Raw genomic sequence first — 24,174 nt, forward strand, 5'->3', positions numbered from 1 at the left:
AGGTTGATGCCATGATATGGTGCCCCCTGACATTTTTCCTGTAGCTATATGAGAATGATTTTGTGAAGAACTAGATGGTTGAATCTGCCAGTGTGATATCAGATATTATGTATCCCTTAGCACTGGTTCCAACTCTTTTAAAAAGAGCTACTTGTCAAACTTATAGTATTCAACAGAGATTTGGGGACATTTTATTCTTACAACGCTTTTGTAGCATTTCTGGATTCCCTCAGTACCCAATGGTAGCAGACAACTCAAGTTCAACTCAGTCCCAACAGCCCTTTAGCCACAACAGACAAACCAAAATACATTGTACACTCCTCGGGTATCCAGTTGTTGTAACTGGAACCTCGGGAGGAATCCTGGTGGGTTGTTGTTCCAATCAGGAAAATAAAAAGCATGTCTTTTTTTCTTTTGAAGCACCAGCCTCTTCTTTACTTAACATCTTTACATCCACCTACAGAAAATAAATGCATCCAGCGTCTTCTTTTTCATAGTGCTCCATTTGTCTTGTATGAATGCGTCCAGAATTTTTGAATTGAAGTAATCTGAGATTGACTATTAGGAAAACGTCTCAGAGAGGTGCTGGCGTCATCGCTGTAGTTACTTTTCAAACATCCAATCAGAACTGATTCGATTTGTATGATCTGCACAGAAAAGCCTGTTTGCTGCAGCAGCACATCACCCAGACACTGGTGTAAATGGTGAGTGTTGTTCTTTTCTCACTGTACAAGTTGCAAGTTTGTTGTTGTCCTCTTCAGGAATAAATTTGAGGTGAACATATTGATTACTTTGACTGTCAGTATGCTACCTAATCTGTTCTATGTACACATTTTGTGACTGAATGTTACCAGCCAGCTGAAGCGATCCCCCCTCCCAAAATGTCATAGGTGACAGAGATCATACAGAGTCTAATTCCAGCTTCACATTTTTTCTAATTTAGCCGTAGGCACAGAGATATAAAGCACTTTGAGAAGGAGGAAATGGACTGTATAAAGATCCAAAGAGAGGCTGAAAAGCTTGCATGCAAAAGAACTTAATGTAGGGAAGGTTGAAGCAGCCAAAGATGTGAATTATTGAATTGGACAATCACTGAACTGGCTTTAGGTATCGAGTGAATGACGAGTTAGGTAATTACCATGGAATGCCACATTGTCAGCATATTTCTAAGCAAGGTTAAATCACTAGGCATATAATTTCCTTCAAATTTCATTTGAAGAGTAAAAATTAAATCATATACAGTGAAACAAGCAGCAGATAACCCAATTCCTGCTGAGAGTGATGTCGACCACGAAATCGGTCATGACCAATCTGACTGCTGGATTGGTCATGGATGGGTAGGATAACAGTTTAAACAATAAATGTGAAAAAAATGTTATTGCAGTTTAGTAGAAAACAAACACACAAGACGCACAAATAGATTTTCATGATATTTACCTTTTTCAGCCATAATCTTATGAAACCACAAAACATCTTCACATTAGTGTCGCTGCTGTTTAGCAAACTTCAAACTTTCCCTGTACCATCTGCCAGCATTTAGCCTTCAAAGTCATCTTGGCTGGGTGTCCACTAAAGGAGAGTTTTCTCTTGATATTTCTAATATCTAAATTTCTATGCAAATATTTAATTTCTGGTAAGTCTTTTGAGATACATGCTTCATGTCTCACATCCATTTTGTACCTGTAAGTTACTCTTATCCACACTTATCCACACCTATCCACTCCTGATATATAGTATATATATATCTATATATAGATAGATAGATAGATAGATAGATAGATAGATAGATAGATAGATAGATAGATAGATATTAGGTTGATGTTGCAGTGGACAGAGCTTTACTTGAAATACTACTTCAGCTGAAAACATGGGCAGTTTCAAATTGTTCAATGTTAAAAAAAAAAAGCTAAAAATAAATAAATAACTGGACTGAGAACTGGACTCCCACTGAGGAGACCCCGGGGAAGAGCCAGGACACGTTGGAGAGACTTTGTTTCTCGGCTGGGCTCCCCCAGAAGAGCTGGAGGAAGTGGCCGGGGGACAGGGACGTCTGGGTTTCTCTGCTTAAAGCAATACAATGTAACTTCTCAAAAAGCCCATTATGGAGCTCCCCCTACAGGTTTGGAGGTAATGTACGGTTACACTGTCGTAAATACAACACCCTTTCGCTTTCACATTTCACGTTTGTTGACGAACCGACGAGGAGTCAGAAAGTGCAAGCTATGTCGACCGAGAAGGTAAGAGTAATCAAATGTACCTGGGAGCGTGAGAGGGGTCTATTTGTTTTTGTGGTAGGTGTGCCAGAAAGCAAGTCGAAGTACTTCCGCTCAGCTCCCGGGCCGCTCCCGGGCCGGTCCAGCAAAGTTACATAGCGCAGTTATTCCAACTCAGACCCCCGAAGGGCATAGGAGACAGGCCAATCGTAATATTAAAACTCATTCTAGCCGCACAATTTTTTTCAAGCTGTTATTTTAAGGTAGAAATGTTACATAGTATTACTTTAAGCTGCTGCCCCCGCGACCCGACCCCAGAGAAGCGGAAGATGACGGATGGATGGATGGATGGAAAAAAGATAGGAGCCCAAAGTCATCACAACCTTATTCAGATATGCAGTGTTGAGAAGAACTGATCCTTTTAAAATGACTCACTTGTATGGAGAAATTAAGGTTGAGGATTAACTTTGGCGTCCTTCCTGTACCATCTTAAGTATGTCATATCACTTCATTGTCCAAGCTTATTATGGTTAGAAATTTCAAAAGGCCACTTCTCTACTTTTATTATTGGCTCTTAAGTGCTGTGATCTATACCTGTCGCTGTCCACATATAAGAGGCATCAGGGATGCCAATGCCACCTGACACGTATGCTCTGATACTATTATGGTTCATTGGGCTTGTTGTGATGGAATTAGATTAGATTGAAGACAAAAGTGGCATTGGTCGGATTTCCTTGGCACCTGTAGCAGTTTGATGTCCCTCTGTGGCATTCTGATGGGCCAAACACAAATTTGACAGCAGCGGCTCCCTGAAGCAAATCATGTTAAAGTGAGAACAGACTATCAAGTTGTGTCACCCTCCTCCATCATCCCCTCTTTCAAGCTCTCTGTCACTCTTATGGTTGACAGGGTCTTTGTTCTTTTCACCAACAAAGAATAAATCACAGTCACCGGTGCACTGAAGTGGAACAGTTTGTACATTTGAACCAAAGTGAGATGTCAGTGAATGAATGTTTTAATCAACGATCATTCACCCAATCTCACCCCAAACCCACTCTGGTTCTGTAAGCTGCAGACCGATGTCCGATGGTTGGACCTGCCAAAGATGTTTAAATAATGCATTAATGATGATGAACTCGGTGACATGTGACAAACTTCACTATAAGTTATTAGTATTATGAGTCAATCATGTGTCACATTTGATAACAGGTTGCGCTGACACACATGCACAGAAGAACAGCGGCATTTGACATCCATCTCTGCTAACGTGACTGTGAGTGCAATCAGTCGCTCCCATTTTTGTCAGTGTCAAAAATAATCCCCTTTTTTTGTCATGCACCAATGATTGTCTTCTTGTGTGGCTATGATTCATTAGAGTTAACACTGGCAAAACATTCGATTGTTCCTGTTTTATCATAATGTAATTGTTCATTTAGTTTGCATTGTGTTGTGTATGAGTATGCCTCCCTGAGTTCTCAAGGTCAAAACAGATGTCCACAACATTGATTTGTGGCTGACGAGGACGTGTTATGCATAGTTAGACAGATTTTCTGTTTGCACAGCTTTTTCTCAACAAATAAAAAAAAATCTATGTTCGAATATAGCCGATAACTCTGTGGCTTTTCCAAACTTTAGAATCTGATTAATTGCTCTAAAAAACTGCGTTCCTCTTGATGGTTTAGCACCTGGCTTAAACAGGATATAAAAGAGGTTAAAGTTTAAATATACAGGAGCATATAAGCACAGTAAGCAAAGTAAGCACATTTACATGAGAAATTATTGTGTGACCAAAACTGGACTTTTAAAATGCTTGTAAGCATGTCTGTCCCACCGAAATCAAATAAAACCGAAGCTCGGACTATCACACCCAGATAATGAGGCTGGGGACTGAATCGCTCCTACATGTATACACTCATACTCAAACTGGCCTGAACGCATCACATATGTGTTCACTTTTTGGGAGAACACTAAAGTGTGAATTCCCAATACAGCTGCTCTCATTCTCACATTTTTCTGTTTATTTTGTCAGATGGCTAAAAGCCCCAGAAACTAAAACTGAAAACCAGCCTGTTTAGACTATTTATCAACCTGCAGTCACTGAAAGCAATTCCAGACTGCCGCTTTGCTCTAATAAACACCAGATTTTATAACCACATCTGACAAAATCTCATTCAAGTAACTTAAAGACAACATCTGTGCATTGAATTTGGATATATTTTCATTTAGGATGATCGTCCACAGAAAAAGTTCCAACCGGCAGAATGTCTTAAATATTTTCTCATACAGCATTGTTACATCAGACATAATGCATGCATGCAGTATATCAACTGTAACCATAGTAACTTTGAGGCATAATCACATTCTTACTGTGAATCCCTCTCCATTTGATGCAATTCAAAACTGCTGCGTTCTGTGTTGTGGCTGCACTTGTAAACTTGTGCCGAGTTCCTTCAGGATTTCTTCCACTGAATAAATTCAAATCTGTAGCAAAGATCCCTCCACAAAGAAGGGACCATGACCAGAGCAAGCATTTTTCTGGTTTTGTCAAGGTTTATTTTAGCTGACTGAGGTCCTGCTTCTCTTGAGTGGAAACTGGTGGTTTTCTAAGGTTGCATATTGCATCTTTGAATGTAGACGTTCGTGAATTGTGAGGATTCTATGATCACAAAGTCTATTTATTAATCTTATTTTTACCATTTCACATACTCTGCTGCTCTTCATATTGGTTCAAAGATTCACTGCAGTTCCTCTTCTTTTCCTGCATGCTCACACCCTCATTTGGACAAGAGCGTGGAGCTGGAGACAACACATGTGGAGACAACACATATGTGTTTTTGCAGCCTATTTCTATCGTGAATCTAGCTTTTGACATTAATATGACTTTCAGGTATTATTCAAAACTTACTGCCATAAGAAAAACTCTTGTTATTTTAGAGCCAGGGCCAGGAAACGTCAGTGTCATAGCACCTTTCACTTTTAACAGCAGATAAATACATTGTTTTTTTATGTGCAATCTTTGTACCCAACTAAAAAACACCTAAAGTTAATCAAGTTTTTCAAATGATGCTGAATGTCTTAACTTAGTTATTCCTTTAATTTTCTTTTTGAAAAAGTATTTTTGTCAACATGGAAACATAACTTCTGGTTTTCTGAGTTGGAATTTTTGTAAAATGGCATTTTGACGTTTTTATGCTTCAGATTTCGTCTCTATACTGTGAATGCAGAGTTCAGTCAGCACCCAGCAGCCACTTTGGAATCGGAACACTCTGAACCACTGAAAGAGTCCTCTCCCTGGCAGCATAACACCAGGAAGCATTAGATTCCCATCATCCCTCGCCTTGATATTGGCTGACAATGGAAGTGCATTAGCACCAATCAGAAACATTAGAGGAAATTTACTGTGGCATGATTTGATAAAAAGGGCCAACGCATTCTCAAAACAGCCTCCTCTCACTCAACTGATGATGATATCTCCACAGGCAGGGATGGGTGAAGTAATACCCATTTTAAGCCTTGGACCTGTGCACTTCTGTCTGATCTTGTCAGTTAAAAGCTTTACAAACATTTACTGCTCAAAAACAGACAATGTTTTTGTATGGATATCTAATTATGCACATAGGGCGGGGGTGTATGGTTTATGATGAAGTCTAATTGTTTTGTGTGGACAGTTTTTCATCGCTTTTCAAATCGTTTGGTCAGTTGTGGTAGTAAACATTGTACATGTGAACGTACATGAACTCATAAATGACTCCTCATTACATCACGTGTTTGTGTACGTGTTTTTTTATTCAGAAGACATTGCCTCAACCGGGCAATTCTTTTTGCCAGCTAATTCAGATGATTACATTCTCTCATTTTTCTCATCACAGAAAGGCCATATTGGTCATATTGCATCACCCTAATGTTTGCAGCATTTGGTGAAGACTCCCAAGCAAACATTCAATGCATCATAAATTCCATACAGAGCTAGTTCCATCGGGCTTTTGCTAAGTGAAGTCACATCCATCCAACTCCCCCTTTTGGGATTCAGTAACTCTGTTTTCTTCTCTACCCACAGCTCTTACCGCCTGGATAAAATCAACAGTGACATGCGTAACTACATCACCAATTTTGCTGCAGACTTAAGGTGAATACAGGCTCAGTGCCTCCCTTTACCTCTCTGTTGCTGCCATGTTGCAGTGGTCAGTTCTCAGAGCCAACTGGCTCGCTGCCCTGCTGACATATCCAATATGGATGCATCACAGAGCAAACACTAAAGACGAGTCAATGAGGGGTCACCTAGGGCAATTTGCTGATGCTGCCAAAGCATGGGGCAATGTTTAACATAATATAGATATATGATTCACCAATACATTTTACATCAGAATGGAAGTAAATCGTTTTGTTAAACAAAATTTTCGGGTATGTTTTCACTGTTTCTCTTTTTTTATATGATCATTTTATTACCACGGATATCTACCCTATAAGAATCATGCAAGAGATTTATCACATTACTTTTTAGATTTTCCATCATGTTTTCTACTTCATTCAAATCTCTTCTTTGCTCGAGGAGGTTTTCAGATACTTTAAAAGTTGATATTATTTCTTAAAAATACACAGGGCCGTGCTGCAGTAGCACAAGATAGATTGGAGGAGTTTTAGTCACACTGGCATTTCTTTGCCGCCAAACATCAACTCCTAGCTCTATAAAAAGCATAGAAACTGCTTACTCATCCCTCCCTGCCATTAGACATAGACCTAACCTCGCTTTGGTACTCCTGAAGTGACTCACATTATATTCGTCAGTTTGCTTAAAGCTCCCTTCTTCATCCTCTCTCCAGCAGATTTCTAACCAGTCATGGCTTTCTGAGCATCTCTCTTGCCCAGCAGATTTAATTGACCTGGCTGACACTGGGGTGCTCTCTCCGAAGTGCTTGCTCACTAACTAGCTCCTGATTTGCATTTCCCTCATTTCCAAGCATCGATCAGATGTTTCAGCACATCAGAAATCGAACTGCTTTTCTAAGGACACCGATGAGCACATCCCTGTAGTGAGGGAAAGTAGCAGAAGGAAAGGGCTTCCCCTCTTGAGAGGGGTGTCATAATCAATCTTTCTCTCATGTTCCGTTGCCTAGAGGAGGTGATCAGGCCCTAATGCCACTTTTTTCATGATGACATGTTTGATACTATTGGTGAAACTGCTTGTTTATTGGTTACCTGATATTTTTTATTTTCTATTTAAGACACTGTTGTCATGACTGTGGTCCCACTCCCTGCCTGTTTGTCTTTTTCTCTCTCCGTTCAGTCAGAGCTACCACCTGCAGTCCACCAGGGACATGCACCCAAGCCTTGCCCTAGATCCCTCTACGAACTACAACTCACCCAAGTTTCGGTCCAGAAACCAGAGCTATATGCGAGCTGTCAGCACACTCAGTCAGGCCAGTTGTGTTAGCCAAGTGAGCCAGGTGAGTGTGCACACAAACCCTACAATGCATCACCGTTAGGGACTGCAGGTCCCCACAACAGTTTCTCTGGAATTTCCACATAATGTCAAACAGTCGTGTCACTCCCGCTGTCTAAAATAAGTCATTTTCACCTCCTGTGTCTTTGCCTCCTATCGTTTTTTTACGCTTTGCAAAAAAATTTACTTGATCAAGATTGATCATGTGTGGTCAAAATGAAAGTGACATATACAAAAAAATAAATAAACCTCATAAATTAAGATTAGGCCTAAACGTCCTGATATAATTTTGCTGTAAAAGGTTCACATTTAATGCAGTGGTGACCCATAAGTTTCAGATCGTATTAAATTAAGTCACTTGAAGTCATTGCAAATATATTCATAATTGGTATATATTTTTTTAAATATGCATTTTAAATTACCTTTTGCAATTGGGATCAAATCAAAAGGCTTTCCATTAGCTTTTAACACTGTGGCTAATGCAAGGCTAGGATATGTTAAGTACTACAAAAGTGCACACTAAACCTTTTAGCCATGATTATTTGTTTCTCATTCTTGATTGGAGATGGAAACTTATGTGCATGTCCTGTGTTAAAATAGCTAATATATTTGAGTTGATGTTGTGGGAATGCTGTGCATATAACAAATGATAATATAAGGAAATCTGTGACGAGGTGAGGTAGTTATGTTGAAAAAGATTTTTCATTTCCATACTTTTACCTTAATATTTAAAACTTTTGCCTCATTTGATAGTAAGAGCCAATGTTTTATAATGAGAAAAGTTTAAAATTAGAGAAGTAATAGATCCCCTTTGATAAGTCTGGCTGTCCTAGTTTCACTGTTTCTGCCTCGCTTTTTTCACATAATCCTTTTAAAAACAACTTCATATAGCAGTTGATTTCACATTGTACATCTGGATTAATTAAAGGACTTCAGCAGGAGTTCTTGAGATATTCATCTCCATCTTGAAAGAAAGGCATAATGATTTGTTTTGAGTCTGAGAAGCACAGCTAAACCCCGAATGATTCCAGATCCTAGAAGAACAAGATTTCTATCTTTGATTCTTGATATTGCTGAATGTGATGATCAGATAATTTATACTAAAATAGAAACTATTTGTAATAAATCACTATCAACAAAATGACCAAGTATGTCATACACAAAACACAGTATGACCTTGGCTTCATGAAAATTGTCAAATTGTCTGGAATTTGAAGAAAGCAAGAGGTACTGCAATAAAGTAAAAGGCACCAGTTCCCAGGTTATCGACTGGTTATCAACAATATTCAGGCAAGATACAAATGAAAATATACAGTATCACAACAGCTGTGACATACTAAAAAGCAGCTTTTTCATTGATCTATAGGCCCTTTTTTTGGCTCTTAAAAATGTGGACTCCATTTAATTTCAGGAGCAAGCCTTATTTTTATCCTGAGTGATAAAGACAAAGACAGTTTCTCAGACAACCTCTTATCACCAACCCATTGATTTCATCAAGAAAACAGAGAAACACGCCTGTGGTTTAAGAATGAAGAAAGCATACTTATGGCTCTTGTGTCTTGCAGGTGAGTGAAACAGAAATAAATGGCCAGTTTGAATCTGTGTGCGAGTCAGTGTTCAGTGAGGTGGAATCTCAGGCCATGGAGGCTTTGGACCTGCCTGGCTGCTTCAGAACTCGAAGTCATAGCTACCTGAGAGCCATCCAGGCAGGCTACTCCCAAGACGATGACTGCATCCCCCCCATGGCGTCCACTGTCACCTCCACTATCAGGTCAACAACAGGTATGGACAATTAGACCTAAAATTAATTTGAACAATACAATAGGGACATCCTAGACGTTGGCATTTTTGTTTGCCTAAAAAAGAACTGACTAATTAACACCAAAACCATATGACATTGATGTGTGGTATGGATTAATATGAACACTTAGTGCAAACTGGTTTGTGTCGTTGCATGAATCACTTGTGTGTTTCCATTTTTTATGGAGGTATAATATCTGTAGTTACCACTTGTGAGCTGAGCGAGTTCATCCTACTGTATTTTGGATACAATGCTTCATCTGCTCATCCACTGGATGCATCAGAGAGTAAAGCTATGAACCCTATTGAAAATCACATATGGACACTGTGAAATGAAAATCAGGTCAGACTAGCGACACAATCACCTCTACCACCACACTTTTGAGGTCTAACTTTCTGTGAGTTGCCATTCGTTGGCTTTCACAGTGCCACATGGAGGATTGCAATCCGATTACTTTAAGCAGAGCATTCTTTACTCATAAACCAAGTTTAAACTTTTCTATAGAATACTAAACCACTCAGATTTTCTTGCATTCACAAGTGATTTTGACTCAATTCAAAAACTAATTTTCGCACACAAAGAGATCCTTTTACAAAGCTGAAGATTTGTGTCATGAACTTGATAATGAGTCATATAAACCTGACAAAGACTACGCTGGTAACTGAACTGTCACACTGGTTAGTCATATATAACACAATAAACCTAAACCTACTCAGCTGACACGTGCATTTACTTCTGATACTGGGCCTTTATTACAAATTCTAAGCTGTTGGTGGTTTCAACGAGTCCAATGATTGCTGGATTCACAAAGGAAATGACACGAGCTTGTAAAGATGAAGAATGTGGGAAGAGAAGAAGAAAAAGTGTCTGGACAAGAAGTCTGAATGGATTCCATCTCTTCCCACAGTAAATTTATGAACGAACATAAGCTGTGTTATTATAGGGAGAGTTAAAGGTGTGGACATCTGGAGATGTGCTTATGGTCAATTCTTAATACCCAACAATTGTTTGCTTACACTGCTTTCTCAGTAAACTCAAATATTGCACAACTACAATGCAAAGTTTTGTGTGAAATTGATTTTTTTTCTCTATTATGGACAAGGGGCAATTATTGCTTTGATTCAGTCGGTCAAACTGGACCTCTCAGTTTCAATAGGGTTCATACTTATACTTCCTGAACAATGGGAAAATGTTTGGAGGCTTTGCTCATCTTTACCTCTTTTCATTGCACAAAGTTCACTATTCCTTACCTCGCTGAAAAGGAGAAGACTGCTCAAGGATTTTTTAATGCGTCATTTATTTATTATTTAATCTGTTGTCCATTCTCTGTGATGTGCTCTGGGATCTTGGAGTTTAACCTTTGTGCACTGAAAAGATGCAAAGAATGCATGCTACAAATTAAGGTTGAGAAGGCAGTGTAAACCATTACCTGAAATGAGTCAAAATGGGAGCACTTTCTCAGTGTTATATTGGTTTTCAACACTGTATTGTAAATTCTAGTATAAAAACCCTTTTTTCTATGGTTGGCTTTAAATTTCTGCTTTTATCTTATTTTGACTCATGGCATTCAGTGCATGACTTGATGTTATTGCTTTATGGCAATAAAAAGCACATTCTCTCCAGCTGCTCACACCTGTGGCCAAATTACAGATACATATTTATATTTGTCTTCCAGACAGAAATTATGTACAGGAAGAAACTTGTTTACCCGACCAGACCAGTATACATGAGGATTTGGCAGACACGGCCCCATTGACTCATGATGATCTAGGCTGCCCCATCAGAAGAGATATACTTTACCACCAAGATAAAATGGGAGCCACAGCAAAACCTGTGTCTGGACCACCTGTTTCTCCAAGCCTCTTCAGATCCCCCATATCTAGTGCACCTGAACGGCCATCACCAAAAGCCATCCAGGCCAGTATAAAAGAGTCAGCCACCTTGGCTGCTGCTATCAGCATGCAGTGGAAGGAAGAGGTATCTGCCATGCGTCGAGAGTTAGCTGAGCTCAGGAGGGATCTATGTAAAGAGCTACGTGCTTTCAACAGCAATTTCAACACTTTTACGCAGCATTACAACACATGGTCTCCCCAAGGTGGGAACATGGCAGCTGGAGCTGGGGCAGGCTTGGGCGAAGGAGTTGGGACTGGTGCAGGGACCGGAGCTAGAGTAGGATCAGGGCGAGGGCCAGGACGAACCACCGTGGGTGATAAAGGAACCGGGGGGGCCAGAGAGAAGAAACCCCAGATATCTAAAGTGTCTGTGGGAACTCAGGCCAGAAGCAAAGTCCTGGTCAGGCAAAGCACTGCTGATGCTGCTGTCAACTGCCCAGATGAGAAGGACGAAAAGAAAGGTGCTCGCCGAAGTCTGCCAAAACAGCTCTCAATGGACCCAAGCATTCTGGCCTGTCCACAGTTAATGTATGTAGAGAGTGCCATTCCACTCACTTTGGACCCAATACTTCCTGGCTCTGCTAGAACAGTCCAGCCAGAGATATTTGACTTGACTGCTGTGCCTTCCACAGCTAAATCAGACACGGATCCAGAGCTGCCAGACCAGCCAGACCAAGCGATTGTTAGTCCATCTAAAATGGTCACTACACAGCCACTCAACACTCAAGATACAGTGCCACTGCCATCAGAAACAGTTCTCGAATCTCCTCAGGATTCATCAACAATGAAACAAGAAATGCTAATCACACCACAACTAAAAGATGAAGGCCCAGCTAATGACTTTAATTCAAATACTGGACAATCTCATTCTGCTCAAATTAAATCCACAGACTCAGAACAAATTGAAAGAGATAAAATACAACTACCATATCCAGTCCCTATAGTTACTGTGTCTCCACCAGAGGAGCATGAGTATGACATAAAATCAGATCCAGAGTCTCCAGACCCTGTCACAGTTGAAAAGCCACAGCCCATCTCTCAAGACCCTATGACAGTGTCTTCACCGTTTTCAGGACAAGAAAATCCAGATCTATCAGATTCAACAGAGACAGAACCAAAAGCATCAAACACACCCATTGTGCCTTCATCTACCCCTATTGATCAAGTCTTATCTTCAGTCTGTGAAGCACCTGCTCTTGATTTCAATAATCAAATGCCATGTGGTCTACAAACTGATATCCAGTATCCAACTATACTGGTGTCAGAATACATTGAGACAGTCTCACCTGCAAGTCCAACTGACAGCAACACAAATCAAGATCCCATTATCACATTTCCTGACTATCCCTCTGACCCTCCTCCTGAGCAAATGACATCAGTCTCATCCTTTGCTTCCAGTTCAGTAGAAACCCAACCAAACTCTGATGCAGAATCCCAAGAGTCTGAATGGCCACCTCTGCCAGAACCGCTTGATACCACTCCCATATATCGCGCTGATCTGGTCCACTTCGACTTAGTCATGCTGACTTCCCTAGATCAAGATGACCTTGACTCAGTGTTTATGGACCCTGAACCAGAGCCTTTTGACCTGAGTACAGACTCTTCCTTAATTACTGAAGATTTAGATCCACCCGCATACCAATCAGATACTCAGTGTCCCCCCCTACCAACTGTTGACTCGCCTATGACATGCTTCATGGATCCATCATCAGAGTTAGCTCGTTTAGACCCAGCTATGGACTATCACCTAGCTCACATTGCTCATGATGTAGCCTCAGATGTACATCCAGAGGTCACTGTCACTATATCCCCTCCTAGTTCAGTATCCCCTGATGCATCCTTAGAAATAGACTTTGGACCTACAAGCCCAGCCCCAGATTATCCTCCTTCTGACACAAATCCATCATCACCAGATGTCCAAGAGCTTATGAAGTCAGAATATGTTATAGCAGAGACAATGGGATGTGTGGATGTAACCCAGGAGACTGTGAGTCTCATCGAAGAAATAGAAGAGGGCACCCACAGCAGTCCAGAGAGATCATCAAGCGAGCAGGCTTTTCTGTGGTGCAGATGGCAGAAGAGGGACCAGAGGCGAGATTCAATGCGCAGGAGTGCCAGTGTAGAACTGTGGAGTGGTAGATACGACTACAACAGTGCGGAAATCACATATGTGTCTCTAACGCTGTGAGCTCATACCTCATTTTCAGCAGACAAAATGTAGCTCAGCATCTATTTATAGCTCGTGATTTGTTGCTGCCAATGCAATGTAGAGCAAAATGCAGATCGAAATGTCATGCATTTCTTGGCATTCAAGAAAGGACTTCCCTCTATATAATCCTGAAGTAATGCACCATGGAAAAAGACTGCATCTGTTGCAGCAAAGCTATACATTGTGGATTGTAAGATACTGCAAGAATATACTAAGTCATCAGTGGTGACAAATGCATTGAATACCCCAAAAAACTTTTTGAAAGGAGGACGAGCCTCAATGAAACAGTGACATAACTGTCATGAAATATCTTCCAGGAATTATTCAAGTGGACTGCTTTGAATCCTGAACAGTCTTCAGGTGGATGTTCCTGTTCTGTCATTGCATCAAAATGTCTCAAGAACCTTTTTAAGAGACTCTTTTAGGAGCTCTAGTAACGACTATGGACTAAATGTGTCTGATGTGTACGATATCTCAACAATCCTTGAAATGAAGATGACGGAAACCTCTTCTTAATTTGAACTCTCTGTGTTCGTCACTCTAACATGGAGTGAAAAACATCTGTGTAGTTATCATATAACTATAAAAACATGCTGTTTACTATGTGAGCCGTTGGTGGACTCGAGTGAAAAAGGAAAAGGACGTGATGCTGTGAAATGCTGTTTGCACAATTTAAGATGAAGATGGATTACTGTACTGTTACAGTTGAATGCAAAAGTTTGGACAAATTCTGTATTTTGGTGATAATTTAAAGGGAAAAATTATCCCCTGCAGCTAAACAGATATTTAAATCAAGCTTTTTTCACGCATTAATGCACTTTAACTCTTTATTTCATCAAATTACATCAAGAAGATCAGATCAAGAATTGTTGTTAACGCCAAATTTTTGCATGCAACTGTAATGTATTGGAAAAATAATTATGATACTCTCAAATATTATTACAAACAAGTACAGTTATGGTATGTAGCGTCTTTGAACACACTATCTCACATTATCTACATGCAAACACTTTACTATCAAATATACAGCACATACAAACATCTTTGCTGGACTGTAAGTAGATATATTAAAAAATATCAAATCATTAAATTTGTCTGATAATCTGACAATAGAAATAACAGGCATTGTTTGGAGGTGATTATGTCTTTCTTACTGTAATATATCATCTTAATTCTCAGGAATCAAAGACTGAGAATGTAATATCAATGGGAAGTGTAATTAATGGCTGAATTGTGTTTTGTTCTAGGACGAATTGTTCATCATTGGCTTTTTTTTTACATGTGTGACACTGAATGATGAAAATATTGTCATTAACGGTGCATGGCAGATGGCCTCAGTATTTTGTGCATATCATGTACTGTGCCTCAGTGTTGGTATTTGGCTCAGTTCATTGTTTAAATCTGAATGGACCTAGCTAGCTGCCGCCCAAGGATTCTGCAGAATTCTGTAACCATCAAAGAGTAACAGGCAATTCACAAAATATTCAGTGTCTGTGCTATCTGTCCAGTTAATGCGCTCTATATATGGAATCGCCAACTCAAGTCTTTGCTCTAATAAAGTGCAGTGGAACAAGAAGTATCTTTAAGCAGAACATCAGTGAACACCAGAAGAGGAGTTTTCCAGTGTTTTCTCTCAAATATGCTAAATTGGCTGAATCTGAAAGCTTCTCAAGGAGATTGGAAGTTAATTAGGTTTTTTGTTGTATTCATTTTACCCATTTCCCTTACATAAAGTGCACCACTCTCTTCCAATCTGGGCCTCTTCACTGTACTATTCTAACATTTCAAAAGTGTTTTTGAAAAGTAGCACACAATTTAACTTGTACTGCAGTGTTTACCTATTTTCTCTTAATCCAAAAATAAACTGCTTCAGGATTCAGGATCGGGTTAGGCTGTGTTTAACCATTTGTCAGTTTCGTACCGAAACGAACTGGTGGACTGGTTTGGCATAGCACAAGGTTTACTTTTATATTACTGAAAAGCCTCAGTGAAAAGCAAACCAAGTGATTTTCCTTACTTTAATCGGCAAAATTTTTTAGTCTGCTTCCTGTGGTATTATTTTTTGTAAACCTTACTGTGAGAGCTGAGTGCAATGAAAAAGCCACCACACCACTGCCACGTAGTGCATAAAAAGGTTCATGTGTTATTCTGATTTCCATGTTTTATGTGTCAGGCTTGGTTAGGCTTTGATGTTGGATATTGTGTTTTGTTCCAGAGACTACATTCTTGTTTCATTTCCCGTGTCTGCTCAAGGGGTTGTCTCTGTTGGTCTTGCTCTCTGCACTCCCTACACACCTGGATTCAATTAACCAATTAGCTCCACCTGCCCTTTGTTTGCCACTTGCTTCGTCTGTAGAAATACTCCCTGATGTTCTTTGTTCAGCACCAGATCCTTGTTGTTTTGTTTTGTCACGCCTCGGCCCAGGTTTAGTTTGTTCCCGTCTCTTTTCTTGGATTCTCTGCTATAGCAGCGCTTTGTTTTTTTTGGTTTGTTTTAAAGTTAATAATTTCTTCTACCGGTCACATCACAGCTACACACAACAGCTTGTGACAGCAAAAGCCACAACACAAGTGCAACAATTGAAGTCAGCACACAACACAAGTGTTGACGGATTATCTACATTATAGTGTGCTACAGCTTTCTTTGCCCGTTCCCAATTTTATGAAGCAGAAGTAAACAATTACACTGCAGTGTTAAGTATTGTTTGAGGCTCTATAAAAGTTAAAAGGATAGTTGTAAATGTGGATGCAGTGGCTTTACCAAAGATTTGTTTTGAATTAGCTGAGAAAATAATCAATTTCATTTGATTCACCGGTGTTTTATCACATTACTTACTTCTTTCATTGCTTAATTCTTGCATTACTTACTTCTTGCATTACTTACTTCTTGCATTGGTTACTTCTTGCATAGCTTACTTCTTGCATTGCTTACTTCTTGCATTATTTACTTCTTGCATTACTTACTTCTTGCATTGGTTACTTCTTGCATAGCTTTCTTCTTGCATTGCTTACTTCTTGCATTGCTTACTTCCTGCATTACTTACTTCTTGCATTGCTTACTTCCTGCATTACTTACATCTTGCATTGCTTACTTCTTGCATTGCTTACTTCCTGCATTACTTACTTCTTGCATTGCTTACTTCTTGCATTACTTATTTCTTGCATTGCTTACTTCTTGCATTGCTTACTTCCTGCATTACTTGCTTCTTGCATTGCTTACTTCCTGCATTACTTACTTCTTGCTCCAATCCAACTGGACTTCTTTTCATGTAACTTGCTGATATTTTATCTCCTGATAATGCATTATACTGGTTCGGCACGACTGTAAACACTTCCCTTAATGATAATTTCATCATTTAATACTGGCTGTGGTGGCTTTTGCATTTGTATTGCGGCTTTTGCAGTGCTGTGAGCTCCAATGAACACCATTAATGATTGAACTGTTTGAGTAAACATTGTCTGATCAGTAAGTTCCACTATCCAAAATGGGGTTAATGTTACCTGAAACTTCCACATCACTTTACATATAGATGAAGTTGAGTCATTACGCCCTCACTTTGAAGATTTGCAGAAGTTGTAGTGTCTTTATAAATAATCAGAAAACTATCATAAGTATTCAGCCTGATTGTAAAGAATGTGCTCATTTGATGGAGGCTTTAAGAGGTTTAAGCACAGAAAGCAATGCACTTGAACCATATTTTAAATTACCATACTCAAACACATAATATGACACACAAATTAACAAGTAGATACCTCTCTGGAGTATTACAAGCTTTCAGAATGCATCTCATGCAAAGAATCTCCTCCTGTCTATTGCTTTTATGAACAGGCCCTTACATACAGAGTTGTTATTAAGCAGTTCAGGTGAGTGAAACCCTCTCAGAATCAGCAATGTCAGATGATCCATGTTAGCCACACCACATGAACCATAGACATATGTTAGTGGGTCTTCCTGAAAAAAAGATGTATTAGTGTAATAAACATTAAAGCATGGGGAAGTAAAGTAGCAGCAAAGCAACAAGCAATTCATGGAAATGTTTATTTCTCATGTTTTATGTGATGTCTTTATTACAAATTTTGTGTCTCACACAAGGTTTGAAACTTCTCAAAAGGTATGTTGGTCCATGGGAAAAATATGTAGCAACTTCACAAAAAAGGCACAAGAAAGATACAGTACCTATGTGTTGTTATCATAGTCTCTACTATGATACAGCTGCCGTCATGCCTCTGGTGACATATCCACTGTTCATGTTCACAACGTGATGACGTTGGCAGCTGCCGCTCTTTACTAATAGAAGAGACTGTTGGGGTGGTGAGCGGCAGTAAGTCCCTGACCCTTAAGCGAGAGATTTGTTGTTTGAAATCCCGTCCTTCACTCATGACACAATCGCCAACAATGTTATTGAGCAGTTTTGAAGCCTTGATTGTGAAAGTACTATATATTTGGCATGTAGACAAAATTTCATATTCTACCATTAATTGGGATTTCACTGTGCAATGTGATGCTCATAGCCTGCAAAGTGTTCCTGGATTCAGTCTGAGCTTGTCTTCTGTTATGTGATCTGTGTGTTTGGGCAAACATGCCCACTCACTCCTACTCCCACTCCCTTGTTTTCAGGGATCCAGTTCTGCCTCCCCTCCACCTGCAACATTGATTGGAGTCCCCAGCCAACCCCAGGTAAACCTGCAAATTGGGACATTCCCTGCTGCCCCCTTTTCAAAGTTTGAGATATTGCTTTAATGGAACGTGAGCTGTCCTGTGGCAAGTCGATGTTGGGAGCATGAGGAAAAAGTACTTAAAAATAGTTGATTTTTTTCAACGAGATGAATGAGGTAAATTTCTGCACTAACACATTCACACCCAAATAAGGCAAACACGGACTTTAATAAAGGCCCCTATATGAGTAATGTATTATAACTGAATAGCATAGACTCAGCCACACCAAGACGATTAATCCCCTAGTTGAAAATAAGTTGTTGTTGTTGATTTCTTTGTTTTATTCATTCATTCATGACAGCTTTTGTAGAGGATGCATTGGATCCATTACATTTGTTCTATTATAAAGCACCCTGCTTGACAAAGACTTTAGTCTTGACAGACGTAATTGTTGAGAGTGCTTTCTATGCTGTCGCTTGTCATATTTATGATTACAGCATTTTCTTAAACCTGCTTTCTAGCATCCCTTCAGCCTGCAGCATGCAATATCACTCAAGCTCAGTCAAACACAAGCCTCTAAATGTTGTGAGCCTTCATTGGGCTCTGTAGTGATCTATCTACTTGACAAGAGACTAATTTGTTTTCATGAAGGCGGAGGTGAAGAGCACACTGGCATGCATCTAAACAGTGACATGCAGATGCTTGGAGCCAAAGCAGGGGGTTGTCTCCACGAGCAACTGCAGAGGCCATTATTTAAATGCGGGCCTGACAGTGGGATTTTCATAAACAATAGAACAACATTTTAGACTTAGGCAAGTGAAGTACTACCCTTGACCCACAATTGTAAAAGCCATAAAATAAAATGCATATTTTTGTGGATTTTTGTCACAAACACTTTTAAAAAACTTCTAAACTTTCACAAGTTGCCCAGGGTTTACTTTGAATAATGAGTCACCCAGTCTGCTACTGTTATCTGTTGTCGGCTATTTTTTTGTACTACTTTCCTTATTGTTTCTGTCTGCAGTGCTTGTCCAATAATGGAGTTCACCATCCATCTTCCTCTCTTTTCTTTTCTCCCCCCAGGTCATTTACATACCCTTAAAAGCCTGCTGTAAAACTAACTGCTGCATTTCCTTTGCAGTGATAAATCCAGTCTGGGAGAAAGACTCTTAACAACGTGACACTCAGCTCCCCCCACCGCCCCAAAACCTAACGTCCGTGTTGGTATACAAGCCAGTCATGATAGATAGAGAAGTCCTAACAGAGATGGAGTGGCTGAATCACCTTCTTTGTGTCTCACTTAAACCAGAAATGCTGCCACAGTATTAGTTGTTAGTGTGCAGGTCTCTCTGAGGGAGAGCAATCATACAGTACTCACACTGAGTATTTTTAGCTGCCTCAACTAGTACAAATCCCTCCTTGAGTTTAGTGATTTGACTTTCACCCTCATCAAACCAATTAAAACATCATTAACTGTAAATTGGAGCTTCTGTACAATTTTTCCAGTTCCGTGTCTCCTATTTTGAGTGGAATTTAAATACCAAGGGAAAAAAGAGATACAGAAGTAAAAAACAAAGATGATTTTTTTTTCGAATATTACATTGTTATCATGATAACATAATTATTTGATATCCTGATCCAAATCCAATTCCAAAATGGTTGAGACTCTGTGGGAAATTTAAATAAAAACAGAACGCAATGATTTGCAAATCCTATAAACCTATATTTTATTCACAATTGAGCAGAAAAAAACATCAAATATTGAGACCAAGACATTTTACCAAACATGAAAAATATTAGCCCATTTTAAGTTTGATGGTATCACCACATCTTTAAGTTGAGATGCTGGGAAAGTAAGTGGTACTAAAAAACAGCTAAAGGAAAGTGTTGTGGCTAATTAGGTTAATTGTCAATAAGTCAGTAACATGACTGAGTATAAAATTAGTACATTAGAGAATTTCAACAATCTGCCAAAAAACTGTCGACATGGTTTTGTAGCAATTTTCCTTAGGATTACATTATCATCAGTACATGATATCATCAAAAGATTAAGAGAATCTGGAAACATCTCTGTGTGCAAGGAGCAACCTTGGAAATTAATATCGGATCCCTGTGATCTTCAGGCCCTGTACTCAAAATAAGTATGTTTCGGGCATGGAAATCCCTGCAGGGGCTCAGGAACACTTCCAGAAATCCTTGTCTTGGAACACAGTTCACCATGTCATCCACAAGTGCAGGTTTAATCTCTATCATGTAAAGAAAAAGGCAAATGTGAGCATGATGCAGATAGACCTCTCTGGACCAAAGCTTTGTTTAAATCAAATGAGGCAAAGTGGAAAACTGTTCTGTGGTCAGACAAATTCTTTTTGGAAATTATCAATGCCGTATCCTCCAGACTAAAGAGGAGAGGAACCATCTATCTTGCATTTCTGATTGTACGGGGGCGCATTAGTACCTATAGCACTGGCAAATTTCACATCTCAAAATGCTCAAAGGTATATACAGGTTGTAATGCAACATATGCTCCCATCCAGATGACATGTTTTTCAGAGAAGGTTTTGCATAGTTCATTAAGACAATGCTAAACCTCATAATGTATCTATTACAACGAGGCTTTGTAGCAGAAGAGCCCAGGTGAACTGATCTTCCTGCAGCCCAGACTTTTCACCAACTAAAAACATATGAAACATATGACAGAGAGGACCAAAGACTAGAATCCTATATACTCAATCCTTGCTACAGGATGTAAAAAGGCTTCAAGTTAGTGAGTGAATGTGTACTAGCTGTGTTATCGAGATACAGAGTAATACTGCCAAAGCCCAGATACAAGCAAGAATTATGACTCCCTTTGCACGACTCGCTGGCTAATAATGGCTCTATTTTGGTCTTCCTGCTGAATCATGCCCCTGGAATGGGTCATCTCTTTCCTCCCCTGATCTCAGTGTACTCCCTGATTTATCCATACTCTCCATCATATGCACAGACACACACACACACGTACACACACTCACAAACTCTCCGTTCCGTACACTTTTCTTGCCCATCCTATTTCTTCTCTTATACATCTACATCTCTGTTTTCTTTGGTGTAATTCAGGTATACACTTGTGCTCCCACAACTGGTACATTTTGTGAGTGGACAGCAGTGTGAGTCATGAAGAGCCTGGAGCAGAATGCTCTTCATAGACCAGACGTCTATTTATATTACTATTTATAAATGCAACCACGATATGGGTGAGAAAAAGGCCAAGGGCCGCTGAAGAGTTGAAGTGAAGCCGCAGGTTTTCTGCTTTTTTATGGTGCAAAACAAAACAAAAAAAATGTGCATTTGTTCAGTAACTATAGTGTTCAGGCTACAGTGTAATTAGGGTGAAATCCTGTTAATTCTGCACCACAGCTTTCGGGGGCGTGCTTAGAGCTCATTAGAACTCGGAATAGATCAGATCGGGTCTCGCACAGACTTCTTTAATTGCTTTTTGAGATGTAAGCATTTGTAAGACAAAAACACAAAGTTCAAAACACATTGCTTGCTTCATGGAAAATGTTAACCCACAACTTGACCTCAAATGAGTGTTCTTACTCCTTTCTTTTGTCTTCGTCTTCTGCTTTGGGCTCTGAGGCACCTGGCTCATTCTCGGCTTTGTTCAAATTGCAGAAAAAACGCTTGTGATTCTGATGTTTCAGCTTCGAAACTACGCTGAGCGAGTTTCTCTCTCAAAGCCTTCCATTAAAAAAAGACAGTTAAGCTTCGAAGGCATCCTTGATCCATTCCTCAAGTCCAACTCTGTGTGTATTGAGTCCATCTTTTCATTTGCACTTGAAAGAAAGTAATCCCTCCTCTGTCATGAAATGGACAGAGTAAGAAGATGAGAGTTGTCAGCCTTCCTTGAGAAGGATCCTCCAGGCATGAGTACTGTTTATTAACTCTCTACTTCTCAACCATCATCCGACCATGTCTCACGAGTGTCTCATATCACGAAGTCTTTGATATTTTTCCTTACCCCGTCAACTTGTTCATTACTTTAAAATGATGTATATATTCATAACATTTCCAAGAGTTCTGTCCCTGATCTGAGCTCTGCTACCGAACAAAAGAGGAAAGAGGGTTTTGCACTCAGAGTCGAGAAACACTATTTGAACAGAAACTTCTAACTCAGCCTGGAACAAAGATCAATAACCTCAGAAAGCACTGATATAAATCAACTTTGCAAAGTTTGGTGTGTAGTTATGCTTACTCTGAGTTAATTAAGCTGCCTGCAAGATTTTATAAAGCTGTTAGATAAATGGTGTCGGTGTCCCGTGTTAGCACACGTTAAATAGGAAATAAAAACAGGTTTAGTGAAAGTCCACATGCATGTGCAAGTCCCGTATCATGTGGCTTTACTATATGTCTGATTTTCAAACTGTAGTTACTATTAATTGTTTCACAGAAATTGATGATGGGTACTTATGATGTATGCCTCTCGGCATTTCACCCAGCTCCACTTTCACATCCCCAACACCCCAGCCGAACCCCAGCTGCTCTCTATAATGATGCAAAGCCAAACCAATTGGAATCTGTGTTTATCCTCTTCGCATATTTCTTTCTATTTTAAACTGTAACACCTCATCTGAATCCTCAGTACCACTGCTTAGATAACACTTAGGGGATGCCTTCTAGCTTTTTCTGCCAGAGTCCTAGTTTTTGTAGCTTACTCCATCTCCGTCAAGATTTAAAATGCATCTACATCAGTGTGCAAGTTCAGCAGTGTCACACCTGATTTGAAACTCCAGGACAGTGAATTGCAGAGAAGGCCTCAGTATGCTTTTGCGCTGATAGGCTTAATCAGCATTTTGTGAACTTTTATGGCAGCAACTTAAATGTAACGGACAATTAAACTTAAGTCTTGCAGCTTGTTCTTTCATTGTCACAAATGATGAAAGACTTCACTGCTTTCAAGAAATATAAAAACACATAACGGAACCACACTATTTAATTTCTGGAGTCCTACACTTCGGTTTATTTTTTGAGTCAGTCCCAAATGTTTTCATTAACGTTCATTATGTATTCATCTGCAGCTGAAAATAGTCCCATAGAACTGTTGACATTTTCCTACCTTTGATTTATGTTTCAGAAAATAGGATTAGATATTTCTGACACTTTTAATTGTACAGTAATAATGACATACTGTAAATTTATTCTATATACGAAGCATGGAAATATGCTATTTAGAATGGGACATGGTATTGTTATTCCAACCTTTATGACAGGCAGATATCTAACCATGGTTCCTGACAATCTTTTATGGGATATAGTCTATTTATTTTTTTTGGGGGGGGTTAATGAATTGGAAATAATTTTTTCATTATACATCTCGACCTTTTCCAGCCATAACCTACACGCCGAGCTACAAGAAGACCCCTCCTCCTGTCCCACCACGCACCACCTCCAAACCGCTCATCTCCATCACAGCCCAGAGCAGCACTGAGTCCACCCAGGATGCCTACCACGAGGGAAGGCAACCTCATGGTGGGATGTGGGCCCCTGATGGTCTTGGCCTGGGGCTGGGCACAGGCAGGGCCCTCTACAACTCAACGGACAGCCTGGACAGCACTAAAGCTGTGACTATAGCCATGGAGGCAGCTGGAGTCATGGCTGGAAAAAGACACCCATCCACAGACTCTCACAGCTCGGTGCTCACCTGTGACAAGGCAGTCCTGGTGTCCAAGGCTGAGGAGTACTTGAAAACGCCTCGATCATCTATAGGGATTCAGGTAAGTCTTCAGTTGAGTGTGTATGATGAAAAGATTTCCCACAAGATCAAATTTCAAATCTATGTATAGTTATATAACAATACAAAATAGTATCACACATATACATTCAGCAAGGAAGCAGTGTTGTCCTCGCAGCAGCTATAAATAGCAAGAGTGAGTCATCTCACTGCAACCCCTTAATTAGGATTCAACTCAAGCAGATGAAGCAG

General features: G+C 39.8%; 1 protein-coding gene across 5 annotated transcripts in view; it reads left to right on the plus strand.

Moving 5' to 3' along the window:
• Positions 1-24,174, plus strand: part of dlgap2a (discs, large (Drosophila) homolog-associated protein 2a) — a 124,016-nt gene that overhangs the window by 79,900 nt on the left and 19,942 nt on the right. For 2 of the 5 annotated variants that reach the window (XM_075447980.1, XM_075447982.1), the window contains exons 4-7: positions 6,271-6,339; positions 7,498-7,657; positions 9,219-9,435; positions 11,130-15,279. In XM_075447980.1, coding sequence (XP_075304095.1) covers positions 6,271-6,339; positions 7,498-7,657; positions 9,219-9,435; positions 11,130-13,534 — 2,851 coding nt within the window. In that variant the 3' untranslated portion in view covers positions 13,535-15,279. Of the gene's footprint in view, positions 1-6,270; positions 6,340-7,497; positions 7,658-9,218; positions 9,436-11,129; positions 15,280-18,173; positions 18,234-23,579; positions 23,966-24,174 lie in introns of those variants that run through there. The other 3 variants (XM_075447981.1, XM_075447983.1, XM_075447984.1) reach the window with 2 other exon arrangements.

The sequence above is a fragment of the Odontesthes bonariensis genome, chromosome 17, assembly GCF_027942865.1.
Source record: "Odontesthes bonariensis isolate fOdoBon6 chromosome 17, fOdoBon6.hap1, whole genome shotgun sequence".
Taxonomy (NCBI): domain Eukaryota; kingdom Metazoa; phylum Chordata; class Actinopteri; order Atheriniformes; family Atherinopsidae; genus Odontesthes; species Odontesthes bonariensis.